Consider the following 17,256-nt stretch of genomic DNA (forward strand, 5'->3'; position numbering starts at 1 on the left):
TAAATGAATTTTAAAGTTGGGTGTTTGTTGCAATCCACTAACTGTCGGGTTAAACAGCCCGACAGTTATTTAGCCGTTTAAACACCCAATGTAAAACTCAGTGTCACCCTCTAGTGGTCAGTATTGGAACTTCAACACAAAAGGGCAAACAAGACTCCGCATCTTTCAACGCCACCAGCAAGACTTTCTTTAATGGTGAGGCTCAAAGTGAACCGTGACACAGCCACCATCACTTTGAGTGAATAAAATAAAACATGGCAGAACAATAAAAAGATAAAACAAAGCACTTTTTTTTTAAACCTTTTCACTTTCTTCTACACAAACTTGTAAAAGCAAATCGAGAACTTAAGTTACAATGCAAGAGCGATCCACAAATGATACTTTTTCTTTTTTTTTTCCTTTTAACATAGGCGACGTGACAGCACAGGATGGTCAAAATGGTTCAGGGGTAACCTTTTTCCCTTTTACACAAAAATATTCACAGAATTCTTCCTGGTCTAAAAAAAAAAAAAAAAAAAAAAAAAAAATCATAAAAAAATACAGGAAATAAAACAGTGTATGATGGGAAATATCAAAACAAGTGCCTGTCATGAAGAAAAAAATCTAAAGAAATATTAATAAATAAAATGTGAATTAACACAATGTGTCCAACTGACCACCTGCTGCTTCACTGTGATCAGCCCAGAACTATGTAAACACAACACCATCCAAATATGTTCTAATGACATAAAAAAGAACAGCACGCTGCTGCCAACATTATGCTAGCTACATCAATCAAAGTACGGATGGGAACCGAACATCAACACTTGGCACTTAAGAACGGAAATTAAATAAGCAAAAGGAAAAAAAAAAAACATTCCCCAGTAAGTTCAATGTACATTGTTGTAAACAAGATGCCGGCTTGAGGGCATGATAAGAGACAATCAGTTTGGGTTGGCGTTTGGCATATTAAGCCCACGTCCAGTATTTTATTTTATTTTTTTTCCCTTTAAGTCTGCTAAACTGCTGTCATCTAGCTGCAATGATCATACTTTTTTTTTCTTCCTTTGAATACTGACTCCTTGAAAATGCTTTTTTAAGCACTCAAATAAAATCTAGACATGTCAGAGTCAGAGAAAAAGAGAGAAGTGCGACTTCGAAGTGAGATGCTAATATCCCAGGATTGCTAAGCAAGTGGTTTCCACAAGGCACTGATACATCTGCAAATTATGGTAACTGAGCAGTTACCTCGACATCATTGAATCCGGTGAGCGACATGGCCTAATGTGTCTTAATTTGGTCCAGAAGTAAGAGGGAACGGTGTTCATGGCGAGGCGAGGGAACCTTAACGTCAACGTTTTTTGGCAGTGCCTAGGCCTAATCGAGCAGTTGTCTTCCGAAGGGGCGACGCTAGCTCCGTCTAATTCTTCCACTTGCTGATTATCCTGGAGAAGCCAATATTCCAGTACGAAGGAGACAACACCGTATCTCGAGAGCGACAGAATTCAATAGCACGGTTTCAGATATACGCACTTTGTCGAACTGAACAAAAGGATCACGAAACAATCACGGATTTAAGTTAAACGCAGATATATCCAAACATGAACCGTTTTACATTCATGTACCTCTCGCGGGGCTTTTACTTTACAGGAGAGCCTCGGACGAACCAAACTAAAAAACATGCCTTTTGTCTCTTTTAAGCCATCGTTTAAAAACCCAAAAGGAGTTTGATGTTGTTCAATTAGACACCTGGTCGTGAAGAAAAGTGGTCACGCTGGAAAGGGGAACTGACATGAAGCGATGTGCGATGGCTCACCTGTAGACATTTGGCCGACAAATTGTACGCAACCCCTTCGAAATAAAGAGTTCTTGTAATAAAACCGAACCCTCCTTTGAACAAAGTAGAGAAAATTCTTTAGAAGAAAAAGGAGGGACTTCGTGTGTCTGCATGTGCTAAGTGCAAAATCTTGTCAAGAGGGTTTCGGGGGGGGGGGGGCAGGGGCGCTGGTAAAGGCTGGTAAACTTTAAAAGAACCCAAACCAGTAGAGACGGTAAAACGAGGAAAAAGGGAAACGTTCTGTCTGACGAAAAAAAGAAAAAAGAAGAGAGTCACTTTTTCATTGGCTGGTAGACTGAGGCGTTGGGGTCCAGGGAGGAGGGACTATTGTCCATGAACTTGGAGGAGTAGTGCGGGGTGACTGGGCTCAGGTTGCTGCCGTCTGACGAGTAGGACAGGCTGGGCATCACTGCCATGACCTCTGCTATCTTCTGCTTCAGCTCCATGATTTCCTGCTCCCTCTGGTGGATCTGGCCTGTGTAGCAGGAAACGGATAAAGTTGTTCACAGCTGTTTTTCTATGCAAAACAAAGTAATTATAAAAGGGATTAAAAGTTTGAGATTAAAATTAGTTCCGAATCGATTAATCAATATCGTCCGCTGAGATCTTCTTTGTGTTGTAGTTTGGTTGCCGTCCAGCAGAGTGCGCCACTGGGTATCCTTAAGTTTTATCTTAATTACTGCTCCTTCTTTCAGCAAGGGGCCTCCAGCTAACGATTAATCGATTGCCAAATTAGTTGACAATTATTTAAATTAATCGACTAATCATGATTAATCATTTCAGCCCCAGTTGGAAGTTAAGTTAGTTAATCTTATAAACTTGTTCAGTTGTGCTTATTTGTTCAACATCATGACTATAAGGACACATTTTCTTCTCTTATTTGTTGGGGTACCTTGTGCTATCTCCAGCTGCCTCTTGGCATCTCCCAGAGCAGAGAACAGGTCCAGTTTGATGCGGGTCTCGGCGCTGAGGCTGTTCTCCAGATGCTGGGTCTTCTCCTGCATGGCGGACAGCGCAGACATCAGCACCTCCGTGTCCTTCTCGTTCTCCTTGTACTTGCGCAGCTCCTGGATTGCGACAAGGAAATGGGATATGAAGGCGACGTTCACTGTGCATATTTTACGGTTCAGATTTACAAAACAAAAGCGTCTGATGCTAGATACAGACGTATTTTTACAGTAAACAGTCTCACCTGACACTTTCCCTCCAGATCCCTAATCTGCTCCTCCTTGAGCTTCATGTCCATGCTGAGCTTCTTGCATTCCGTCTCCAGCTCTCTGATACGCCCTCGGAGAGAATCGGTGGACTCCACCCTGATGGACAGATGAGGACGATGTTATTTTAAAGATCTGAAACAGCCGTTTCTGTGAGCAAAAAGAAACAAAAAGAGGCACCTGGTAGCGGCAGCCAAAGCTACCGCTCTGGCCGCGGTGGCCTCCTCCATCTTCTTCCTCTTTCTCTCCTCGGCCAGCTGTTTCTCAGCCGCAACTCGGGCCTCCTGCTCAGCCTTCAGCCTCTTCTCCAGCTGGGATATGGTCTGCTTGTCCTTCTGCTTGGCCTGGACGGCACTGTGGAGCCTACAGGGCAGGGAGGTATCGTCAACCTGACTGGCTCTGCATCGTTTCTAACTTACTGTGCCTTGTAGTGCTTCATACTTCCTGAAATTTTTCACATTTTGTCAAATTGCAATTATGGAGAGTTGGGGCCACGCAACGAAAACACACAACATTTTTTTATGAAATTGCATAAATTAAGTCATATAATTACACTAATAAGGTTGCAGTATTACAATATTTTGTTTACTACTCATCATCATGAGTGCAGTGATTGGACTCATCATGACGAGTCCAATCACTGCATGGAGGCCAAAAAGCTCATAGTATTGCAAAAATAGTCAAAATATTTATGAGAATAAAGTCATAAAAATGTAGAAGATATTGCAACTTGTGGTGTAAACTGTAAAATTACACCAGATTGTTAAGACGTTAATCTGATGGAACTACAACACAAACGCAGACTTCTGTGGGTATAGTTCTTCCTCCTCACTTGTTCTGCAGCAGCTCGTTGTCCTGTCGCAGCTGGCCCAGTTCGGAGCGGAGGCTGCGGTCCTGGCTGCTCAGCGAGGAGAGCTGGCTGCGCAGCTCCGACTCCAGCTGCCGGTTGGCCTGCAGGTCTGCCTTCAGGCGCTTCACGTCCTGCTCCAGCCTTGGAGAACACAGAACTTCATTAACAGACATGGTTTTCATCCCACAAACTCCGCCACTGACTTGGTTATTTAAGTGGAGAATGTGAGAGTCTGAATTCGTTTTAACGTGGGGAGTCTTACCGGACTAGAGTGTCCGGTTTCCCCAGCTGGTTATTAGGGATGCAGTTCTCCATCGGGTCCCTCTGGCCTTTGCCTGACCCCTTCTGTTTCTTCTCGTTCTTGCCAGCCGAGGAGCCCGACGGAAGGCTGCCGTTCGTGGAGCTGTGGTTCCGCGGGGATGAGTTGGTGCCAGCGGCGTTTTTGTAGTTCTTCCCCGTACCCCCCGTTTCCTCTTTCGCCGACATGTGCACGCTCCCGTCGGCGAGCGCGTTCTCCCCCGCCAGGTCGTTGTTCAGTCTCTTTGTCCCGACGTAGTTCTCGATAAATTCTGCCTCCTGCAGTTTGGAGTCCAGTGCGTGTATAATACTGTTGTTATTGATTCCCACCGTGTTCTGTTTTTTGCCCTCTCGCTCTTTCGCCGTACTGTCCTTCCCTTTCTCACGGTACTCCAGCTCCGGCAATGTGACAGAGGAGCTTTTCTTCCCGGGCGGCGCTCCGTTTTGGGTAATGACTGTGGGTTCTACCTCAGAGATCCCCTTGGCTAAGGCAGCTGGGTGAGAACGAGCAAATGGTGAGTTAACAGGCTAGACATAAACATTACTAAGGAGATTTAACTGGCGGACAACTTGAAACATATTTGGCCACAAACAACAGCTAAATCGTGACCTTGATTGGTTGATACAACAACAGAAAAGTCCTTGCTTCTTTTGGTTAGCATTTCTGTTAAAGGGAAGAAAGTATTGGACAACAAGATTCAACTTAAAGTTTAGTCATTAAATAGCCAAATGAACAGGACAATTTGAAAACTGGCAAACACTAAAATCCCTTCCTTTCAAAATGAACTAAACGGCTAGTGAGCCCCGGTGGTCGGAATAATGCCTAACGCAGCAAAAGCGTCCCAAGAAGTGAGTGAGAAAGCAAAACAGCATAAGCAAACAGATTACCATCTTCGTGGCAAAATGCAGAAAGCTAATGCTAATGCTTCAATGGCTGCCGCAGACAGAGAGGAGAACCCGAAATCTCAAAGCAGCAAGGTGGACAAAATACTGTCTGTTAATTCGATCCAGAAGGATTTCTCCTCTAGATTTGATAAAGTCCTGGGCTCCATCAACAGTGTGAGAAAAAAGATAAATGGCTGTATCCAGCCAATTGCAGAAACCAAAGCTTGCATTTCTGATGCAGAGAGTGAGATAGAAACACTGCGAGCTAAAGTGGATGCGCTAGAGTCCAAGAAGAAAGACGTGGAAGACAAAGTTATGGCTCTGGAGGCAAGGTCAAGCAAAACCTGAGGCTGGTCAACCTGCCAGAAGGTGCTGAAGGACGGAATCCGTTTGAGTTCCTGGAGAAGTGGCTGCTGGAGACCCTTGGTGTCAGAGTGGTGGCCGTGGAAAGAGCATATCAATTTGGATCCCAGAGGGACACATCACCTCAGCACCTCACACTTTGATGATGAGATTTCTCAGCTACAAGGATAAACAGCTTATTGCTGTAGCATTCAGGGCTAAAACTGACAATCGCTACCAGTTTCAACAAGTACGGTTCTACCCAGATACTGCGGCGGGTCTGCTCCAGCTTCGGAAGCAGTTTGACCCGATACCCACGGAGCTGCGCAAACTGGGATTGCGCCACGAGGTGGCTCACCGAGCCAAGCTGCTGGTGACTTATCAGTACCAAACTCATGCTTTCAAAACAGCGGCGGCTGCACCTGAGTTTCTAAAGAAGATCCAGAAGAAAACAGACGAGGACGCAACGGGCTGAACGCCCATACAGTTTCTTAAATTAATTTGTGACATTGTATAACCTTGATGGCTCCTTTATTGACTGTTCTACTGATATTGAAACAGACTTGCGGTGGGAGTTCAGGTTTAGGGGATATATTGTGAGTTTTGTTCTATTGTTTAAGCTTCTCATATGTTCATGTTCTCACGGGGTAAACTTTTTTTTTTTCCCTCCACTTTTGGTCATTTGGTTAGTCTTACATGTCGCAAGCTTTAAATCTTAAAATGGTTACATGGAACTGCAGGGGCCTACAATGCTTAAAGAAGGTTCAACAAGTCATTAATAAACTGCATGATTTGGATTCCAAAATAGTATTTCTACAGGAGACGCATCTTATGGAAGAGGACGAAGGGCGGGTCAGGAGGAGGTGGTGGGGTAGTGTATTCACTTTGGCATTTTCGTCTCGAGCAAGAGGAGTTATGACTCTTGTCCATGAATCTGTCCCATTTCTTGTAAACGATGTTAAGGATAAGAAGGGTAGATATTTGATAGTTCGGGGCTCTTTACCATCGGAAAAAAATTTACCTGGTTAACATCTACGGTCCCAACAAAGGATTCAGGGTTTTTTCAGGACTTGTTCCTCTCACTGCAGGGGCGCTTTGTGATCGCAAGGAATTTTAATTGTACCCTTATTCCAGAAATGGATTAGATCCACTGGATCAGATCTAACACACAACAGTAGAACTATACAGATGTTTATGAAAGTTCTTAGACTGGTAGACATCTTTAGGGAACTCCATCAACAAACCTGAGCCTACTCATGTTATTCAGCAACATTTCAGACTTACTCATGAATAGATTATTTTTTAAAATTTCATCAGAACTAATATCCAAAATTCAAAACTGTATGTATGATAGCATAGTATTCTCAGATCACGCTCTGGTACCGTCTTAGCTACTGTGATGAGAATCTAACCGTTTTCAGCATAAATAGCTGCAGAATGAGGATTTTGTTAAATATACTGGGCTACAAATTCAGGGCTTCCCCCAGTGTGTCATAAGCCTGGCGGCCCGCCATGCTTTATGAGGCCCCCAGCCAGGCTAAGCGTTGCTTGTTTTTATTTTTAGAAAAATAATTGGGGAAAAAAAAACAAAAAAAAAAAACATTAATTTTTTTTGATAAATCTTAAAGCTGGATTGCAAGCGTCTCTGTTCTGAGCATTTAACTCGCGGAGCAGATTTATTTAGAAAAAGTTTATAGTTTATGCATTTAAAGCCGGAGAGCGGACCAATCACACAGCTGGCACCTCTACAGTTGCCTCGCGCTGCCGCTGCTTTATTAAGTTTACCTCAGTGCGGATCGCGCCTCCTTCCACTCAAACTGGACACAGGCTGACCTGTAAGGATATTTACAGAGTTTAAAATGAACCGCATTAGCTCTGGTTGCGTAGTTACGCCTCGTAGTTACGCTTCACGCTGGTTTTATATTATTTTATTATTATTTTTCCGGTTAAACAGTGCACCAAATCATATCAAACGCTTTGTCCACTTAGTCAGCCAGATTTGATGCACACAGCCGTGCCGAAATCTGAAAATCTCGTCCCACAAACTTGAGCAGCCAGAACCGTTTTAGTGTATTAAAAACTCAAAAGATACGAAATGGAAGAGCTACTAAAGCCACATTAGCAGCATTAAATGAAATCTCCCATTTGTTGCTCATCTCTGCGCAGTGCAACGGATTTAACTCATCATGCAGGGCCGGTCCAAGGCTGTATGGGGCCTTGAGCAGAATTTAACTTAGGACCCCTCTTGCTGCTAAAAATATCAGCACCTCTACCAAATTGTTTACCAATTTGTATTTGTAAACAAACAGAGCTGAAACTCAAAGGGTGTGTTCACACTGCAGCCTAAAGCGACCCAATTCCGATTTTTTGACGTAATGCGACCTGTATCCAATCTTTTCATGGCAGTGTGAACAGCACAGGTCGGATTCTTTTTCGAATGTGACACGTATCCAATTCAAATGCGACCTAACGTCCAGGTCGCCTTCATCTGAACTGAACGTCACTGATTCTCAACAAATCTCACTATTCTGTGTCCTTATATGGGCAAGCGGGAAGAAAAACAACAACCATGATTGACTATAATGAGGATTAAGTTGTTAATATGTTGCTCCGGCCAGACAACAACTTCAAATATACAAGCTAAACTCCACCGTTGGCCTCCATGTTCACTTCCGTAAACACTGAGCTCTTCTTTTTATGGCTGTTGGCAGAACACTGAGAACGCTGACGCTATTGCGCCCTCTACTGCGCATGCGGGACACTTTCAGGTTGTTTGCCCGTTCACACTGCAGAACGCATACAGGTCGCATTTACTGGCAGTGTGAACAGCCCCGGCAAAAAAATCGGAATTGCCAAAAAATCGGAATTGGGTCACTTCAGGCTGCAGATTAAACTCACAGAATCAGATTGTTGCTATGGTAACAAAACAATCTAACTATCAAGATTGCTCTTTGAACTTTTACAAAGTAAACTTGCCAGCTCCTTAAAATCTTGCATTTAAATGTTAAACATTTGAAAATATTTTGATCTATGTATGCTGAAACAATTAAATTAAATTCAGCAGCATTGACAATCAGGCTTTGACAACCGACGGCCAGGCTTAGCGAGTTTTCTGAGGGAAACCCTGAAATTGAGGAGTTCTTTCAGCTGAATACAAATCAAACAACAGCATGCACCAGATGGGATGCCTTTAAATCGTTTATTAGAGGACATGTTATTAGCTTCACAGGCAATAAGTCCAAGGAAGCCAAGACTAGAAGGCAGCATCTAGAAAATAAAATAGGAGAGGGTTTTTCAAACAAATGATACTGAGCTGAAACAACGACTGTTGCTCCTAAGAGCAAAAGATGATAAACAGTCCAGTTTCAGAGCTGCATCCAGTCTCTTAAGACTAAAACAAAACTTTTACGAACAGGGGAACAAAGCTGGAAAATGTCTAGGTTGGACAAATCAAACAGCTTGAAGCAACAACCTCGATCACATCAATTGTAACTCAGGATAAAACTAATAGATCCAAGGGATATTAATAATGCTTTTAAAGATTATTATCAGAAATTATACGATACTCAAGGAAATTTAAACCAAATGGAATTAGATAAGTTTTCGAACGGGCTACATATCCCTGTCACTGCAGGTGATTGTAGAGTTGACTTAAATATAGAAATAAATAAAGATGAATTAGCACAGGCCGTTGATGGAATGAGATCTGGTAAGCAAGCAGGACCTAATGGAATCCCTATTGACCTTTATAAAAAGAATTTAAGGATAAATTGCTGTCAGCCCTTCTTGATATGTTTATGGAGTCATTTAAAAAAAGGCAGCCTGCCTCCCTCTCTAACTGGCCACTTTTATGAACATTAATTTGTTCTTTAGCAGATCATTCTGCAGCAGAAAAACCTGTTGTTTTGATTCCTGTAAGGCAGTGCAGACTAACCTTCCTCTGCTTCTCGCTCCTGCCTCTGCAGCATCTGTTGCTCCGGCGGCAGAGCCTGCTGTAGGAGCTGCATGTAGAACTCGTTTTCCTTCTGCACCTCCTTCTGTTTCCTCAGGCGCATCTTATAGCTAACGTAGCTCTTGAAGCCGAAGCCCAGGGTCACCACTGGATAGCCGATACTAGGAGGAATAATTACGAGACAGCCTTTTGGTTCCACAGACGTCAAAGCAAGGGGGAGGGAATACTTTTGCACGCCAATGTGTGCTTAAGGAAGCTGCTTTGACTGAATGATACTTACCAGTGAGCAGCGAAGGGTCGACAGAGATCTACGTGAAAATTTTTCAGATCTTTGAACCGTATGGCAGCTTCGATGTACACGAACAGAATCCAGAGCGAAACGGTGGGTAGACAGACTCCTCTCTCTGGATGAAAAGGAGCGACATTAAAGTAGCCACCTAGCAGCCACTTCACAGATGAGGAAAACAAGAAAACGCGAAACCGACAAACATTTTTTTTGGCTAACCTGTGTGCCACACATACTGGACCCATACGTAGGTGCTGGCTGCAAAAAACAACCACTGGACGGGGATGAAGAGGAGGCATATGATGTCCGATGTAAACGCCACACAGACGAAGAAAACAGAGAATGCCTAAATGGAGGGGGGAGGGAGGGAGACAAAATTAGATGTTACAACATTTTCCATGTCCAAATTCCATACTTTTACCAAGCTCCTAATCTTAAATTGATACCAAACATGACTAAGACTTTACTGGAGGTGTTTCTATGTTGGCAAAGTTTTAAATACCTACAAAAACCAAACTGTGAGGGGATGGATGGATGGAAAGGCAGCTACTAATTCACATATTCTTCCACACTTATTCTGACCTGCACAATACTTGACCGTATTCCACACTTTCCTGTAGGAACTCTATGCAAAGAGGGAACACAGACAGGCTCTTACCAGACCCTGATATCTGAAGGAGTCGTAGACGCTTCGGATGAAAAGCCAGAAAGGCCACAGGTACTCGAACCTGAACTCCAGCACAAAGTCAGCCAGCAGAACCAACACCCACACCACCAGGAACTTCAGGTACAGGAACGTGCTGCGGGAACGAGGCAAGGAGTTAAAGGGGAGGTAAGGAAACTAGGCGTCTTACGGATACAGAGCCTAGCAACGATTATTTGTTCCGCTTGAACTTTTCCACACTAGCTAACCTTATACCAGAGGTGTGCAAATCGATCGGCTACCAATCATAATCGGCCGATTTCCATGAAAAAGTGTATGATCGGTGATCGCCGATCACGGTCTCTTGTTGTCGATACCGATCACCTGCATCTCATTTCGCAGCCTGCCTGTGCAGCTGGTCTCCTCTTTCCTTCACTCTGCACAAACGCGCAGCAACAAATCCTAAGCGATGTGGAACTATAACGCACTGAGTGATTGAGGATGTTTGCGTGTTGCGTCGGAAAATTACCTCGGGGTGAAGCACGTCAAAATGCATCAACACGACGAATCTAATATGGCATGAAAACAATGCCATACTACACAGAGTTTGGCTACATCGAGGCTCACTGCAATAAAAAAGACATATGGAGGATCAGATAGCAGGTAAAGCAGCGCACAGCTACAAACACTCACCACGATTAGCATGATGGTCAGAAAGCTAAACAAATAACCCGCAAAATAATTTTAGGTCTTTGAGCTGCGATGTAAGATGCTGGCTCTGCTCTCGCTGTTGAACCGCTGCTACGCTACAGGTAGTAATATTTGACAGACGGAGCGCCGCTTCTGCTCCGCCTGGTAGTGACTCTCACACCGAACCTCTGCTTAAAGCTGCAGCATCTAACCTAAAAAAATGTATTTTACATACGTAGCTATTAAAACTTTCGCTGTCCTAACATGAGACAGATAATCTCTGAAAAAATAATCGATCTCCTCTGCCTCCTCCTTGTTCTGCATAATTTCTCCGCTCAGTCAGAAACAGCCACTTAGAACTAGCAGTAATCAGCTAGCCGCCAGGCTATCAGGAAGTTTTCATTCAGTAACTCAGGATTGTTTATTGTAATGGATCCTATATTTGCCTTTGAATGTTAAGTTTTATACTTGAATATTTTGGCAATGTTGAGAGGCTTTATTTTGACTTTTTACATTATTTAGCCTCTTCAGAGCCTTCATATGTTATCATTCTGTTAAAGATAGTATTATCGATAGCGGTACAATTTGCACAATGCCTGTTTAGTTTTTTTCTTGGAAAAAGTGATTAAAAACAAGTTTGTGTCTAAATTAAGGTGAATTCATGGTTTCTTTTTCTACATAATCTAACCAGTCGTGCTTATGATTGAAAAAATAATAATTATGTGTTCGGTATCGGTGATCGGCCCACATGGGTGATCGGAATCGGAAGGAAAAAACCTGACTGGCACAAATCTACCTTATACACATGTATTTTAGTTTGACTTTAGTCGGTAGACCAACACCGATTACTTACATTTATATTATTGTAATTTTCAAAACAAATAAATAAATACATATTTAAATGACATTTACATTCATTAAAAATTGAATATTTACCAAGTAGGTGACTTCTGAAGGCAGTGACTTCTATTTCAAAAAGGTTTAATATACAGGCATGTCACAATTTTCAGGTTTATTCGTAAAAGGATTTGAATGCCACATGTTGTGTCCATCGCATCCAATAAAATACACCAACTTTTGAGTTTGTGACACAACTAAATATGTAATAGTTCCAGGGGCACCAGCAGACACTCAAGATGGTTGGATGATAATCGTCTGAAAATCATATTTATACATTTTACTACTGATCTGTGTCGAAAAATCCACATTCCCAAAGCAAATTTAAAGTTATTTCTCAATTTGCACGCAGACAAAACACAGGATAGGCCCTGAAGAAGCTGACTGAAACCCACTGTGTGGTTTAAGCTCTCCATATGATGAGTGTGGGTCATGTCTGGACATGCTGGCCAGCACAGCTGCTTTCCATTTCGTGTGGATTGCTACCAATCAACCAAAGGGGCCGGCGGGCTGTTTGTGTTGCAACAAGTTAAATTAAATCGGCTGTAAATAAGACACTGTTTCATTCATGCATTTAAATTGAGCCGTCCCCCCCTCTGCCAGACAAAGCACATGTGATTTCAAAACGAGCGCCTCCGTCATTACAGCTTTTCTCACAAAGTTCCAGAGCATTTTTCTATTTTAAACGGACACATTTCCTCGGGGTGTAATTTATTATTAATGGCGCTCGTGGAGTTATTCAAGCACCAATTCAAATTTGAGCAGAAATCTTTTTTTTTTTTTTTTTAAGGCTTACACCGTGTCTACATGCCAGCTTATAAAACCGTTAACCCGGGCCTGATACTGTGAAAAATACACGAGCACGTCCATTCAGTTCATATTGCAGCTGAAACGCTGAAATACGAACGCAACAGAGGCTGTCAGTGGCGTCCTGACACATACAGAGCGACGCCATTGTTATACAATAAGATCCCTCCAGCCCCCTTTTTTTTTGTACCTGCTATATATACCCTCGGTGATTCGGTTCCGTTTTAACGGCCGTCGGAGTTTGCTGCAGTCCGCATTGCGCCGCTTCATCCTCCCCCTGTTGATTCTCTGTTGTTATCGCTCTGGTAACTGGAACTGGAAACGTCACCCGCTCATCCTAATATGCCCACTTGTTCCAATTACCCACCATTGTAGCTGTTTTATGCTCATGAAACAAAGAAATAAATAAAAACAGTCCGCCGAAGGCCCTCCCCCTTTCACGACACGCTGCGTTGCTCGCGTCTTGACGTGTCGCGGCGGCGACGTAGAAGACGTAGGAAACATGGCTGCTCCCTGCTAGTCGAAGTGTTTCCCTGAATTTTGATCTATTTATGCAAACCATTCAATTCTGAACGGTAAGTCTCATGAGATCGTAGGCTCGTTTCCGTTTGGGTTTGGTTTGATTTATTCACCGTAAAGACACTTAGTAAAAGTCAAAGTAGGGGCCAGTATGCGCGCTATTTCTTCTCACATGTTTTCTTAACCACGTTTGGTTTGGTTTGGTTTTTGGTATTTCGCTTAGCCCTTTTCCTTCAAGCCACAACGTTTCCTGTTTCAGACATATTATATTACTTAGCTTAACAAGAGAAGCCGTAGGTGTAAGCAAACTAAAGCACATTTGTGGATTTTTCAACTTTAAGTTTCTGGGTGATTGAAACTGCAGCGAAGCTCACTGTGTCAAATATGGCGGACAGGTGAAGCTTTTTATTAAAGCTGTAAAGATTACCCAGTTGAAAAAAAAGTTTATTTCTCAAGTATTTGAAAGCTCAGCAGTGCCACCTGTTGATCTAAAAATGAAAGGCAGGAAATTATGCATTGTGTGTAATATTTTAGATATTTATTTGTAATCACAAATTTGACTGTATCTTTTATTTGACTAAATTTTACTTTAAAAAGGAAGCTACGTGCTCATGCAGCTGGGCAATATGTATGCTATTAAAACTCTTAAAAGCTGCATTTAAAAACAAACTTTAAATTAACAGGGCATAAAAACAGAAGAATCAAATGATATCAAGGTTGTGTATGTTGGCTTGAACTGAAGATAGTTTCAAAGATTTTCAAAGCTGAAGTTCTTGGAGAGATGCTTCACTATTTGACCTAAAATATATAACAAACAAGTACTTAAACATCCCAAAAACTGGCTCACATTTTTAGAAATTATACACCTTTAGTAAGTGCATGTTACTGGTGAATAGTCTACTTTTTTCAATGTTTAGAATAAATGGCAGGTACATTTACATGTAACTGTCTTTCATCCAGCATAAAAATGTCAAGTCTAAATTTTTCCTGCTGTAAAATTGTGTATAATTTTGCCTTTTTCACATTTATCTAAACGTCAAAGGGATTACCATGCTAAAATGTGTTTTTTTTTATTGTTTGGTTTTAAGCTGTTAAATAGCAATTAGCTCTGTGTTTCGACAGATGATTAACACCGAGAAAACGTTCCCACCTGTTGAAGAGCAAGAACAGGACGAGATGGAAGAAGAAGACGAGGACGAAGAGGAAGAGGAAGAAGCCACAAGTTCAGATAATAATAATGATGATGAAGAGGAGGAAGCAGGAGGTGAAAAGGAAGCAGAACCGTCATCTGCTGCGACGGAAAAGAAGCCCTCCGATGTCCTGAATCTAAACAACGAGGTGGTGAAGATGAGGAAGGAGGTGAAGAGGGTGAAGGCCCTGATCATCAGGAAGCTCACTCGTCAGATTGTCACCTTGAAGAGGAAGAAGGGAAAGGAGGCAGAAATGGAGAGGAATCAGAGGAGAGCTGCGAGGCTGCTGGAGGAGGTCCACAGCATGAAGAAGCTCGCTCTGGACGGGGTACGGCCGTCCCGCTCTTTCTCTGAAACCTCAAACGTTCTGTGTTTGCTTGGTTCCAGTCAGGGGTTAGCATTTAGCCTCATTGTTAGTCCTTTGCTGTTTCTAGCTTTCTTCCAGCTTGTTAGTCCCATCTAACTATAGCAACTTTTACACCTGTCCTAGTAAAATCCAAGCAACATGTATTTCTATAGCAAAACAAAACATGAGGTGTGAATACTTTTGCTAAGGAAATCATTAATTTTGCAGCTCTAACCGGAAGCGTTTACATTTCTTTTTTTTGCCGACAACTACAGGTGACCAAGACGGCCTTGCAAAAGGACCTCAACTTTGAGCGTGTTTGCAAAAACCCCAAGTCGACCATGTTGGAAAGAGCCATGGCACGCATCGCCAGCCACCCTCAGTTCAGGAAGAAGATCGAGAGCATCAGAGCCGCCGTCAAAGACTTCAGAGAGGAGCGCACGAAGGCCAGGAAACAGGAGGAGCACCCGAAAGGTCAGAGACAACCAGAAAAAGCCACCCAACTTTCACCAGTCACAAGACAGGACAGGAAAAATGAGGATAAAGACAAAGACAATCCTTTGAACCAACAAGTGGAAGACACTAAGGAAGGAGCAGATGTCTTTAAAGGTGCTAAAAAGTCTGTTGTACAATCACCTGCTACCTCTGATGTTCCCAAGCAAGAGAAGCCAGAGTCTACCAGTGCTAAATCTACGTTAGTTAAAAGCAGCACAAAGCCTAAGCCTCAAATTAAACACGAAGAGAATTCCCGTCTTCAGTCTGTTCCTGAATTAGCTCTCGAAAGCGCAGATGAAGAAGAGAGCGACGTAGAGTCGTCGGACGACGAAGAGAAAGAGTACTTCGACGACAGCACGGAGGAGCGTTTCCACAAGCAGTCCTCCGCGTCAGAGGAGAGCGATGAAGACGACTTCTTTATAGGGAAAGTCAGCAAATTCAAGAAGAAGAAAAAAGAGACGAGCGGCGAAGCGCAGGTGGATAAAGAACGGGAAGGGAAAAAAGATCTGGGCGACCCGAAAACCAACAAGCTCCAGAGTCAACTGGACGAGCTGGAGTCCAGGTTGAAGTCCAAACCCTTGACAGTTCAGTCTGTGTTCTGCTCGTCGCTGGCCGGACGTAAGGGCGGACGGGGTGGCGACAAAGGGAAAGGGAGGGGTCAATCTGGAGCTCCGGGGAACTCTAAAACCGGCGGAGGTCTAAATGATGGAGGCTCTGGCAAATTAAAGTTCACAAAGCAGGAGAACAGAACTTCAAATTCTGGGGCCAAGTTCAGCAAACGCCCCGAGTCAGACAGAAAAGAATCTGGGTCTGCCGGGAGAGGAAGAGGCAAAGATGTCCGAAAGCAGATGGACAACAGGGGGAGAGGCTTCCTTTCCCATCAGCCATCACAGCCGGCGCTCCATCCATCATGGGAGGCCAGCAAGAAGAGGAAGGAGCAGCAGGGGCAAATCCTGGCATTCCAAGGGAAGAAGATTAAATTTGATGATGATGATGACTGAAGCAATAGTTTTAGAACTGAATAAATTTTGCCTTTAGGAATGTATTTTGGATGTGGTCATCTTCTATTCCTTCTAGATCAGTGGTTCTTAACATGGGTTCGACCGAACCCCAGGGGTTCGATGAGTCGGTCTCAGGGGTTCGGTGGAGCCTCTGCCGCGGAGGTAAAGACACACTTGTGTAAAGTTGTGATGACGCCCCGCTTTGCCATCACTTGCTGCAGAGGATCACGTTACATTGCTTAGCCAATCAGTGTTGCGGAGGAGCCCTGATTGAAGGAGCTCCACTCAGCAGGGATTTGAACTTGTGTATTTATTTCAGCAAAGCTCACCGTTTTTACCAAATTCTGTAACTTTCGGTGTACTTCTAAATCTGCTCCTTAGTCGCATCTTTTCGGGTTTGCTACTGCCTCAAGTGGCGTGGGGGTGGTGACAACTAATATAATTACATTACTAAATCAGAATACCACAAAGTTATTATTTATTATTAATTTTTCATTCTCTTAAAGAATATAGAGCTAATTAAATGATTTAAACAAGACCTTAAAGTGATTAAAGCTTCTCTCGATGGCCAACCTGTTGAAACTGTGGCAAATTTTAAATACCTTGCGTCGTTCCTGGACAGTCAGCTCAACTTTTCTGAAAACACTGACTATATTTTGAAGAACTGTTCTCAGAGACTCTACCTTTTAAGAAGACTTGGTCATCTTTGGGTGACCCAACTAGACTAGTCTTCTGTAGTGCTAATCACTACAGAAGGGTTCAGTGAGTGCGTGAGTCACCCATTTCCCTGTTTACATTTCCATAAAACTGTCATAGTGTTGTGACATGTTTTCTTACACAGCGGAAAAGCTTTGACTCAACTAACCATTTCTCGTTTATGCTAGCCCCTGTTATTAGGTAAGTTTAAATCAATGGCAAATTTTGGAGGTTATTTTGCCCTTACCTTTCTGTTTTTCTTTAAATATTCTTAGCGGTGTCTTTGAATTTATTTAAAGTTACACCGAATTGTATTGACGTAATAAAATA

The 17,256-nt window shown here is 42.9% G+C and overlaps 2 protein-coding genes across 3 annotated transcripts; one reads left to right on the forward strand and one right to left on the reverse strand.

Annotated features, from left to right (window-relative positions):
* Nucleotides 1–163: 163 nt before the first annotated feature.
* Nucleotides 164–13,010, reverse strand: maco1a (macoilin 1a). Its single transcript, XM_008421410.3, has 11 exons — nucleotides 12,870–13,010; nucleotides 10,301–10,442; nucleotides 9,862–9,988; nucleotides 9,637–9,760; nucleotides 9,339–9,517; nucleotides 4,143–4,671; nucleotides 3,863–4,021; nucleotides 3,211–3,393; nucleotides 3,009–3,129; nucleotides 2,709–2,883; nucleotides 164–2,291 (listed from the first exon to the last, which is right to left on the reverse strand). The coding sequence occupies exons 1-11, from the start codon at nucleotides 12,947–12,949 to the stop codon at nucleotides 2,089–2,091; spliced, it is 2,022 nt and encodes a 673-aa protein (XP_008419632.1). The 5' UTR covers nucleotides 12,950–13,010; the 3' UTR covers nucleotides 164–2,088.
* Nucleotides 13,011–13,101: 91 nt separating this feature from the next.
* srfbp1 (serum response factor binding protein 1) lies at nucleotides 13,102–16,274 on the forward strand. Of its 2 annotated transcripts, none has more exons than XM_008421412.3 (3): nucleotides 13,102–13,254; nucleotides 14,287–14,716; nucleotides 15,010–16,274. In XM_008421412.3, the coding sequence occupies exons 2-3, from the start codon at nucleotides 14,321–14,323 to the stop codon at nucleotides 16,228–16,230; spliced, it is 1,617 nt and encodes a 538-aa protein (XP_008419634.2). In that variant the 5' UTR covers nucleotides 13,102–13,254; nucleotides 14,287–14,320; the 3' UTR covers nucleotides 16,231–16,274. The 2 variants fall into 2 exon arrangements, with proteins under 2 accessions (XP_008419634.2, XP_008419633.2); XM_008421411.2 differs by having other exon boundaries at nucleotides 14,321–14,716.
* The last annotated feature ends 982 nt before the right edge of the window (nucleotides 16,275–17,256 follow it).

The sequence above is a fragment of the Poecilia reticulata genome, chromosome 11, assembly GCF_904066995.2.
Source record: "Poecilia reticulata chromosome 11, P_reticulata-male-v2, whole genome shotgun sequence".
Classification (NCBI taxonomy): Eukaryota; Metazoa; Chordata; class Actinopteri; order Cyprinodontiformes; family Poeciliidae; genus Poecilia; species Poecilia reticulata.

Coding starts and splice junctions, on each gene's coding strand:
- maco1a (XM_008421410.3), bottom strand. CDS start 12,949: ATGAAGCGGCGCAATGCGGACTGCAGCAAACTCCGACGGCCGTTAAAA. Junction 9,761..9,861: donor CCAGTATGTGTGGCACACAG/GTTAGCCAAAAA, acceptor CTTTTCATCCAG/AGAGAGGAGTCTGTCTACCC. Junction 4,672..9,338: donor GGAGCGAGAAGCAGAGGAAG/GTTAGTCTGCAC, acceptor GTTCTCACCCAG/CTGCCTTAGCCAAGGGGATC.
- srfbp1 (XM_008421412.3), top strand. CDS start 14,321: ATGATTAACACCGAGAAAACGTTCCCACCTGTTGAAGAGCAAGAACAG. Junction 14,717..15,009: donor AGAAGCTCGCTCTGGACGGG/GTACGGCCGTCC, acceptor CGACAACTACAG/GTGACCAAGACGGCCTTGCA.